At 38.2% G+C, this 11,638-nt stretch overlaps 1 protein-coding gene across 1 annotated transcript in view; it reads right to left on the reverse strand.

The window, feature by feature from the left end:
* DCDC5 (doublecortin domain containing 5) overlaps window positions 1–11,638 on the reverse strand; it is a 405,912-nt gene that overhangs the window by 77,685 nt on the left and 316,589 nt on the right. The window contains exon 15 of the mRNA XM_010831800.1: window positions 2,775–2,898. Coding sequence (XP_010830102.1) covers window positions 2,775–2,898 — 124 coding nt within the window. The remainder of the gene's footprint in view (window positions 1–2,774; window positions 2,899–11,638) is intronic.

Here is an 11,638-nt window from a genome sequence, read left to right on the forward strand (position 1 = left end):
TGCTGGGAGGGATTGGGGGAAAGAGGAGAAGGGGACGACAGAGGATGAGATGGCTGGATGGCATCACTGACTCAATGGACGTGAGTCTGAGTGAGCTCCGGGAGTTGGTGATGGACAGGGAGGCCTGGCGTGCTGCGATTCATGGGGTTGCAAAGAGTCGGACAAGACTGAGTGACTGATCTGATCTGATACTATGTTGAAAAAAAAAAATGTAAGCACAGTATCTGTGAAGTCTACCATAATTACCTTTTTCTCTCTTTCTAAGAAAGTACACTTCCTTATGAGGCATCCCTGTCACCGTTAGGTGGGAGGGAATCTTGATATTCCAATTAGAAGTGTCCCCTGTTTCTGCCAAGTTGGAAAAGCCTTTTTTTTTTTGGCCTGATTTTTAGCACTGTCCTTTTTGATACGTATTTAATCAAATTAAATGTTCAGACTTATCAAAACTATTATTTCTTTTCAAAGATATGCCCTTCTTTTCCCCTTCCTCAGTGTGATCTCTGGGTGTGGAAGAAAGTTCAAAAAACTATGTACCATTGGGAAAAGGGGTTCATGGTCTATAGAGGAGAATTTAGTCACTCAGTCATGTCAGACTTTTTGTGGTCCTCATTGGCTGTAGCCTGCCAGGGACCTCTGTCCATGGAATTTTCCAGGCAAGGATATCTCCTACTTCAGGGGATCTTCCCAACCCAGGGATCGAACCCAGATCTCCTACATTGCAAGCAGATGCCTTACCGTCTGAGCTACTGGGGAAGCCCTTCATGGTCTCTCTGTGATACTTGTCCCTGATTTTTAAAGATATGTGTCTCTTCTCATTGGCTACTGGGGCAACCTGCTGACACTTGTCCACCTCCAGTTGAGAAGTAAGTTATCCTTTCTGCTTCTCTTGGTTTTAGCCTCTGCCCTTTCTGGACCTCTGAAGAAAAGCCTACAATCAGTATAACTCACATTGTTTTCCTTGGCCTGTGCTGGGCTTGTCTGTCTCTGTGCTATCCCTCCACCCTTGGCTCCATCATGGCTCTCACGATGCTGTACCCTGAATCTTAGACACATGAGTCGTCTAGCCCCTGGCTCAGGCTATCCGAACCACAGCCCCTGGTATTTTTAAGAACTCCTCCTTTATCTCCAAAACAAAACAAAAACGACAACAAAAACCCCTCAGCTTTCTAGACTGCTGCTTCCGTGTGCTGTGTGCTCAGTCGTGTCCGACTCTTTGCGACCCATGGACAGTAGCCCACCAGGCTCCTCTATGCATGTGATTTCCCCAGCAAGAATACTGGATGAGTTGACATTTCCTCTTCCAGGGGATCTTCCTGACCCAGGGATAGAACCTGTGTCCCTTGAATCTCCTGCACTGGCAGGCGTATTCTTTACCACTGAGCCATCAGGGAAGCCCAGATGTTGCTTCACCACAATCTAAATATAAGGGCATATCTGGGCCCCTAAGCAATGACTTCTTGGTTTCAGCCTACATCTGTCCTTCCCTTAAAGCTCTGAGACTCATTGTTTCAGTCACTGAGGAAGCTTAGGGAATTGTGATTTAAAGGCAAAGAAAAAACTAGATTGAGACCAGAAAATGTGACAAGACAACTAAAAAGGTAAGAATACATTTTTAAAAAATCTTTTAGAGCATATCACTGACCTAGCAATAAAGCAAGGCATACTATAGACCCAGAGAGATAGAGTACTAAAACTGAATTTTACTGTGAGGGAGTTTTTCAAACCCAGCAAACTTCTGCTTCCATGGCCTTGAGAGAAAGGGTACAGGAAACAAATTTCAGGGCCCAGCCCTGAGAAGTGTAACAGGAGCACTCCTCTCATAAAACAAGAATCACAAAAGGATAAACTTCATTGAAAAGGCAAACCAGAGAGAATGACTCTCAGGTGGTTGGTTGCAAGTAAAACACACCATCTCAAACATTTTCTCTGGGTGGAAGAAAAAAATCTTCCTTGAGAATTCACAACATGGGCTGACCCACACTTGAACTTTCAGCACATTAGATAAAGATGAAGAGAAAATTAATAATTTGAAAGAAAAATAAATTTTCTTCATAAAAGAAAATATAAACATAAAATTTTAAGTAAACTAAGATAAGTAAAAACTGTTTGATACCAATGACTAAAAGAAGGGCATATATTAGCAAAAGGAAAGTAATCTCAGTTGGAAGGACTGAGATGTAACATTGGAGAAAAATGAAACAGAGGAAAGGTATGAAATAATCTAAATATATGTTATTACAATAAATAGAAAATACTAAAACCCTTAGTTTAGAGATAAAGATTGTCAAAATTGTATTTTAAACTTAACTGTATGCTGATTACTGGAAAGTCATCCTAAAATATAAGAATGTACAAATATGAAAAATAAAAGGATAAAAAGAAATATAAGGTAAATAGCAACAACAACAACAACAGATATTTCTACTAGTGTTGGATAATTGAGACATTTACTATAGCTAAAGAGGATCTACATGTCAGAAGTTTTAATTCACCAGGGTGATAAAATATTTCTGAACATTTGTGTGTCTAGAACCAAATTTCAAAATATATAAAACAAAACTTGACAGACTACAGGAAGAAATAAATTCCATATCCATCCCATAATTGATGACTTAAATACTTCTTTCTAATTAATTGATGGAATGACAGAATCAATTGATCACTTGCATCTAGCAACTATAAATCAAAAACTGCATGGATGTTTTCACACACCTTGATCACATACTGGACCTTAAAATAAGTCTCAACAACAATGTCTTTATGCTAAACAGTACCTCATTAAGTTGACCACTGGGAAGGACTGGCCACATGTAGGTAAGCTTATTCCAGAGAGGATTTTCAACTCTGGAATGTTTCCATTGGCCTGGCTTACTGGTCCCTTCATGCTTTATGGCCCATCTAAAACAAAAGACAAAGAATTTAGCAAGATTAAATATCACCATAAAATAATCATTGAGTACTTCTTATTAGGTGGCAAAAACTCAGTGTGAATTTTAAAAAGTCTGGTAATTTACTGTGTACAAGAGACATATGCTCAGTCACTCAGTCATGTCCAACTCTTTGCAGCCCCATGGACTGAAGCCAGCTCACCAGACTCCTCTGTCCATGGAATTTTCCAGGCAAGAATACTGGGACAAGTTACCATTTCCTCCTCCAGGGGACCCTTCCAACCCAGGGATTGAACCCACATCTCCCGTGTCTCCTGCACTGGCAGGCAGGTTCTTTACCACTAGCACTGCTTGGGAAGCCCCAGCAAGACACGTAAATCAAAGTAATTTTTAATGAAAGATACATTTTTAAAAATCAGGAAAAACTGGCAATGTTATAATCAACAGTGACATCTGAGGCAAAAGGCAAAGTAGAATAATAGTCAATTTCCGACAACAATGACGTAAATAACAGAAAAAATTCAAACAAAACTTTTTAGACATTCAAAGAGAAACCGATATAGATGTAATCAGTGTGGGAGATGTCATTATATCACCAACAGATTATGAACTACTAGGTAAACTGTTTTAAATAACAAATAAGGATAAAACATCTGACTGCTAAAACTAGTGAACCTAACCATGACCACTTGCTTATAGACATTCTAGTCTGTTAACAGGAAATGTGTCTTTCTCAATAATTCTTGCAACATTTGTAATATTTCCACACACTAACAAAGCAAACTTCAATAATGTTTTGAAATGAAAACTGAACAAGCTATACTTTGTGGCAAATGACAGAATAAAATTAGATATAAATGAAAGTTTAAATTTTACAATTTCAACCACAAGATAATTTTAAAAACACATTCTCTGTCCCAAAATACTATTAATATTATCCCAGACAGGCAGAGGAAAAATATAACACAATCAATACCTATTTAGAAGCAATGACATAATAATCACAAAGACTTAAAGAATACATTTAGAATTATATTCAAAGATAAATTTATAATGTTAAATGCTTATGTATTAAGGGCTAAATAGAGAATAGAAATTAAAAAAGCATTCACTCAATAATTCATTTTAAATGTATCCAATAGAAAAGAGATGAAAGAAAATAGCAAAGATTCAAATATAAACAAATATTAGAAAATCAAATAGTAAGCCTGGCATGTTGCAGTCCATGGGGTCACAAAGAGTCAGATGCGACTGAGCAACTGAAGTGAGTAGAATTTTAAAGAAATTTTTTAAAAAATTAAAATTAAAATAGAAAATCTCATGCAAGTAAATTTAGATTAAAAAATACATAGCAGATTGAAAAATCAAGCTAAATATTCAGCACTGAGACAATTAGGAGTATATTATGTGTGTATATGTTAATAAACGTAAAACTTATGAAATAATTTTTGAAAACCCTCAAAGATCTGAAATAGAAAATATGCTCTTACTCATGTAACTTCACAGGGCATGGAATATATCATTTTCATACTATATGAAACATTCTAAACCATAAAGATGTAGAAAACTAGCTATCTCATTCCATGAATGGGAGATTGGCTTCATAATAAAGTCAGTCACTGGTAATGTAAGAAATAAATCAACAATCTTACTTAAAATCAAAGATGTGAGATTCCTAATTCAATATTAGCTAGTAAAATTTAACACTATGGCAAGAGAATAATCACTATAGTTAAGTAATTGCCTAGAAATGGAATGATGGACATTTACTAATATGATGTCACTGATTAATGAAGGACAATAAGGAGCAGCCCATTAACATCATTTTCTAGCACACGTGAAGGTCATCTGCGCCTAAACATTTTCTGAGCTCACCCAGCCTCCTCAGAAGCATCTGCAGTGTCCAAACCTGTGTTCAAGGAACTGGCTTTCCTGTTGAAGCTTGCTGGGAGTTTTGGGGGCCTGGATACTGAGGGGTGGTGGTGGCACGAAAGACTTCCTCTTCCCCACCTAAGAACCTGATCTCCAATTACAGTAGAGCTGTGTGGTCCAATCTAAGACCAACACTTCTGTTTGTGTCTACATCCTTATCTTCTCTCATCTAAGACTTTGTCCTGAACTATTAATTTTCCTTCCTTTCTGGTCATTCCATCTGCATAATGTCTGACAGCTTGATATCTTTAAAAAAGAAAAACACTTAAAAAAAAACCACTTTTTTTTTAAAAAAAGAAAACACTTCCAGTTGTTGCCTTATTTCTTTGTGCTCTTATATAGCATATTCCCTAAAATGCTCATCTCTTTTTTTTTGTTGTTGTTAATTTATTATTCTTATTTTTATTTCCTGTCTGTGCCACACAGCACGTGGGATCTTAGATCCCTGACCAGGGATTGAACCCACACCCACTGCATTGGAAGTGTGGAGTTTTAATCATGGGGCCACCAGGGAAGTCCCTCATCTCTTCTTCTCCCTTTTTCTCTTAAGCCAATTCCAATTAGATTCTTATTTCTTGAACTTCAGTGAAAATGCCCCATCAAAGCCCAAGATCATTTCTTGAGACATAAGTGAACTAACAGCAGTGTTCAACATGATCCTTCCCTCTTTTTCAGAACACTTTCTCTGACTTGACCTGACTTCATTTGACTCCGATGAAACCATATTCTCTTTCTTTTCTCCCATTAGTAGCCAAAAGTGTGAGTCTTCTCTTGAGTGCCAAGGGCTTCCCTGGTGGCTCAGATGGTAAAGAATCCACCTGCAATGCAGGAGACCTTGGTTTGATCCCTGGATTGGGAGGGTCCCCTGGAGAAGGGAATGGCTACCCACTACGCACTCCAGTATTCTTGTCTGGAGAATTCCATGGACAGAGGAGTCTGGTGGGCCATAGTCCATGGGGTCACAGAGAGTCAAACACAACTGAGTGACCAATACTTTCAATTTTCACACTTTCTTGAGTGTCAGAGGATGGGAAATACAGCCTATAAAAATCCAAGGTCTGTTGCATCAATTGAGTTTTTAGATGCCATTGGTCTGATGCATGTAAGGCAATTGCTATTCCTTGTAGCTCAAGTGGTAAAGAATCTGATTGCAATGCAGGAAACTGGGGTTCAATTCCTGGGTCAGGAAGATCCTCTGGAGAAGAGAACAGTAATCCACTCCAGTAATCTTGCCTGGAGAATCCCATGGACAGAGAAGCCTGGTGGGCTACAGTCCTTGGGGTCGCAAAGAGTCGGACATGACTGAGCGACTAACACATAAAGGACAGGTTGTTGATGAAAAGATTCATCCTTTGGATTTCAGTGCCTCTATAACTTCAGCCTATCAGGGTGCCTTTAAAAAGAGCTGGTCAAGTTCAGTTTGCATTGTTAATAAACATTAACATGGAGCAAAGGCCATTCTACTGCAGAGTTCCAGCACAGTATGAGCTTTTATGTAAAAGCAATAGAACTCTTAATATTATGTCTTATAAATGAAGAGCTGACAGATCCTTAACTGTAATGGCACTAGCTGGCCGCACTATAATGACTGTACATGAGCATAACATAAATCAGAATTTCACAGCATTGTTAAGGACTCTGGAATCTTAATTCCTGAAAGTCAGCACTAGGTGGAGACAGTGATTCGTGCAATGTCTGCAGGCAGCCTTTTGCTTGCCTTTCTGAGAACTTACTTTATTTAATATTTTCCATTCTTCTCTTCAGTATAAAAGAGGGTATTCCTAAACAATTGTCTTTTATTATTGAAACATTATATAAAACAAAGCATCTCACATTTTGAAAGGACTTACTTGACCGCACACACACACACACAGGTACACATACTACAAGGTAACCAAATAAGGTTCAAAAGCAAGTTTGTTTATTTCAAATACTATATTAGTATACTGCCTTTTCATTCAAAGTAAAATTCTATTTATGATATTTCACAACTATCGACCTCCATGAACAGAAGTTTGACCAAAGTTATAGTATTTTCCTGGATTCATATAAACGAAAAGATTTAAGAAAAACCCAGGATCATTCCTCAGAATTTTAGTTGACAGATACTTCTCTCAAAAACTAAGTCCAGAATCGATCGTATTTTGATTGGGTTTAATAATAGCCCAATACATTGCCATAGATTTGAACTGTTTGAAGCTTTCTAAGATTCTAGTCCTCTGGACAGAGAAGAAATCATTCAAAATCAGGAACCACACACACAAGCTCTTCTTAAACATTGTATAAGGGTTCAGAGATTAGATGCATAACTGAAATCTGAATCCATCAGTTATTAGTCTTTAGGTTTTTACCAGAACTACTGTATCAATATTATAGATATTTATCTTGAAATTTACATTGAATATTAAAGCTAAATAGTTTAAGCAAATTTTTTTAAGATTTAAATTTTAAATAACTTTACACCAATACAAACAAGGCACTGAAGACTGGTAGTACATTAATTTACAAGCCAAAATGTCCAAAGACCAAGTAATTTCTGCATATTAGACATTATTCTACTCATTTTGTTTCTGGAATATTTTGTAGAAACTAATGAATACACATGGAATTTGTTCTTCTGTTATATATATCCCCATTTGCTCCATCTCTACATTATTTTGATAACTAGCAAAGTATTTAAAACAGAGACTGAATTTTAATGGCAAATAAAGGCTAAGTCGGGGAACTCAATGATCTGCTTCCATCTTGTGTAACTGGGAATTTTTAAGAGTAAGAAACTGTTCCAACAATTACCCTGAAAAGAATATATATTTCATAATAATTTCCATAATTATATATTATATTCATCTCAATTAAAAATTATTAATTAGGCTTTTTAGCACATTTCAAAGTTGTTCTTAAAAACATCAATTGTTAAATCACAGTGGAAACCTAAAGTACATTAATGGTAATTGCCAGGAATATGTATATATTTAGTTTAGAAAAATAAAGGGATATACAGATGGATATAAAGTCACACCCGACATCTCCTTGCAAGTTTTTTTTCCCCAACATAAAGTCTTTGACCTGCTCTATTTTGTTTTGCTTTTCTAGTTGGCTGAGCTTCCTGGTTATTTAGATTTTGGATACATAGAAGGAATCTATATTCAGTACTAAAAACCTATCATTATCTCCCATAGTCAGAGAGCTTCGGAGTTGTGTAAAAGTAAAGCTCTCTTTGCAGGTACAGTAAAATCTCCATCAAGTACACGATTTGTAAACAAACAAAAAAACCCATTGTTCCTTCAGAACACTTGCCTATTGTGGAGTCTACTGTGATCTTTGAGTTCTTCAATCTTTTTATCACCTATTTGGGCCTCACAGACTCGCTTTGATACCTGAGATCTTTGGGGTATCCACTACCTGAAGTTACTGTATCAACTTTCATGCAAATAAAACAAAGTAATAACTGTTTACGGAGCACCTGCTCTCCCTCCCCTGCACTATGCTAGGCACGACAGGGAACACACAGAAAGGGCTTCTGCCCCCAGGAAGATTACAGCATTTTAGGAAGAAGCAAAAACTACATACCTGGGAAAGTTTTTGAAAACAATACAATATGTAATGGGAAAAAATAGCACTTTCAATAAGAGTTATAACAGGTAGACCTAATGGAAAGAAAATAATATGAGCTTCCCATTACAGAAAGAAACTGTCAGGGTGGGGGAAGAATCCTTGCCAAGCATGCATGAATTTTGTATACATGGAGAATAAAGAGTTTGGGATAATGAGAGGGAGGAAGAAAGATGCCATTTCAAAAGATGGAAAAAGAATATAATCATTTGGTGTTATATAATAGCTCCAATAAATATGATTTTTAAAGACACAGAGTTCCAGTTAGAGGAGAGTGCTTCACGTTACAGCTTTTCATTTCCCAGTCTCAGGTTGAGCCAACTCTTTTGCTTAAAGCAAAGTGCTTCACCATTTAAGGCTCTTGATTGCCTTATTTGTTCATATCAAGAAGGAATAGTTATCCTCCAAATCAATTCTCCCTTCCTTTAGTAATAATGGATTTCCAGATGGACACATGGCTACCCAGATAAAGATGAAGTTTTCTTGAACTTAGGTGTAGCAGCCAAGTGGGCTGTGTGTGGACATGATGCATAGCACTCAGACTTCACCTTTAAAACAACCAGACCAGTGCTCTCCTGGCCCCTTCTCTCCATTCCACTGACTGGGAGATAGCAAGAGCTGGCACAGTCAATTTAATGCAGAGAAAAATGAACTTCTGCATGAGCCTAAAAGTTTTGGAGTGCCTGTCAGAGCAGCTTAGCCTACATGTTTTCTAATATAGTCTTGGTCAGTTCCATGGCTCCAGCCTTTTATGTTTTCCTGTGCTTCCTCTGAACTTTTTACTGCTATCTCTGCTATTTACCTCTGAAGAACTTTTCATGGGTTACCATCACTACTGATAGCTCATCTCTTTCCTAATTCTCATTGCCATTTCACCAATTCATATGTAACAAAGCTTCTGCATCAACTGTGGATCAATACAGATTGGTTTGCCCAATGGTCACTTTTTGTGACTTCTAAAAGAAATGCTCTTAGAGACAGTGACAGATAGCTCTTCAGGAATAGTGACATTAAGAAGATAGACCCCACTTCCCTGATCTAAGGTGGTGCTGTGGGGGTGCCCAGGGAATCATGTGAGGACTCTAGTTATCACTGTATCACTATTCAGAAAGGGTCCCAAGATAGCGACAATCATGAGAAAGTGAGTGGTAGCTTTTTGTAACCATTTCCTCTTCAGGAATATTTTCCCAAACAGATTTTAAGGTCTTTAGATTGACCATTGTGAGCCATATTTTAGTTCTGCATCAAACAAAAATATCCTAGGATACAGATAAGAAAAAAAGAGCAAGCAACTGAGAGGGAAAGAACACAGCAGAGGCTCCAAAAGCAAAGGAAAAAAGCAGTTATCTGAGAAAAAGAAGTGATGAGTGGTAAAAGCACTGGGAAAATAATAAATACTCATAGGAAGTCCCCAAATGTAATCAAGCAATAAGAACCCTTTGTCTAAACTTGGTCTTGGGAAGCACCATCTGACGTTTTCAACATTTGTGCAGCTAGGTGCCAGGGACCCAAGGAGCTGAGACAGTTTCTGTCCATGAGGAAGCCTAGTTTGGTGAGAAAATAGACCAGTGAAACAAATAACAGTGACATTGGTGATAAGGGCAATCATGGGGGTTTATACAAGGTATTTCAGAAAACTAAACAGTCATTGAGTCTTCCTGGCCCTTAGGGCATGCTCTGTCCACCTACTGAATACAGGAATGAATGGTTGAGCTAATTTGCTGCTGCTGCTGCTAAGTCACTTCAGTCGTGTCCCCCACTCTGTGCGACCCCATAGATGGCAGCCCACCGGCTCCCCCATCCTTGGGATTCTCCAGGCAAGAACACTGGAGTGCGTTGCCATTTCCTTCTCCAATGCATGAAAGTGAAAAGTGAAAGAGAAGTAGCTCAGTTGTGTCTGACTCTTCACAACCACATGGACTGCAGCCTACTAGGCTCCTCCGTCCATAGGATTTGCCAGGCAAGAGTACTGGAGTGGGGTGCCATTGCCTTCTCCAGAGCTAATCTGGACTATATTTAAATGCACTGGTCATAGCAAACACCCTCTTCCAACAACACAAGAGAAGACTCTACACATGGACATCACCAGATGGTCAACACCAAAATCAGATTGATTATGTTTTTTGCAGCCAAAGATGGATAAACTCTATACAGTCAACAAAAACCAGACCGGGAGCTGACTGTGGCTCAGATCATGAACTCCTTATTACCAAATTCAGAATTAAATTGAAGAAAGTAGGGAAAACCACTAGACCATTCAGGTATGACCTAAATCAAGTCCCTTATGATTATACAGTGGAAGTGATTTAAGGGCCTAGATCTGATAGATAGAGTACCTGATGAACTATGGAATGAGGTTCGTGACATTGTACAGGACAGAGATCATGACCATCCCCATGGAAAAGAAATGCAAAAAAGCAAAATGGCTGTCTGGAGAGGCCTTACAAATAGCTGTGAAAAGAAGAGAAGTGAAAAGCAAAGGAGAAAAGGAAAGATATAAGCATATGAATGCAGAGTTCCAAAGAATAGCAAGAAGAGATAAGAAAGCCTACCTCAGAGACCAATGCAAAGAAATAGAGGAAAACAACAGAATGGGAAAGACTAGAGATTGCTTCAAGAAAATTAGAGATACCAAAGGAACATTTCATGCAAAGATGGGCTTGATAAAGGACAGAAATTGTATGGACCTAACAGAAGCAGAAGATAGCAAGAAGAGGTGGCAAGAATACACATAAGAACTGTACAAAAAAGATCTTCACAACCAAGATAATCACGATAGTGTGATCACTGACCTAGAGCCAGATATCCTGGAATGTGAAGTCAGGGGGCCTTAGAAAGCATCACTATGAACAAAGCTAGTGGAGGTGATGGAATTCCAGTTGAGCTATTTCAAATCCTGAAAGACAATGCTGTGAAAGTGCTGCACTCAATATGCCAGCAAATTTGGAAAACTCAGCAGTGGCCACAGGACTGGAAAAGGTCCGTTTTCATTCCAATCCCAAAGAAAGGCAATGCCAAAGAATGCTTAAACTTCTGCACAATTGCACTCATCTCACATGCTAGTAAAGTAATGCTCAAAATTCTCCAAGCCAGGCTTCAGCAATATGTGACCCGTGAACTTCCTGATGTCCAAGCTGGTTTTAGAAAAGGCAGAGGAACCAGAGATCAAATTGTCAACATCCGCGGGATCATGGAAAAAGCAAGAG

This window comes from Bison bison, unplaced genomic scaffold (genome assembly GCF_000754665.1).
Source record: "Bison bison bison isolate TAMUID 2011002044 unplaced genomic scaffold, Bison_UMD1.0 scf7180017864531, whole genome shotgun sequence".
In the NCBI taxonomy this organism is placed as follows: domain Eukaryota; kingdom Metazoa; phylum Chordata; class Mammalia; order Artiodactyla; family Bovidae; genus Bison; species Bison bison.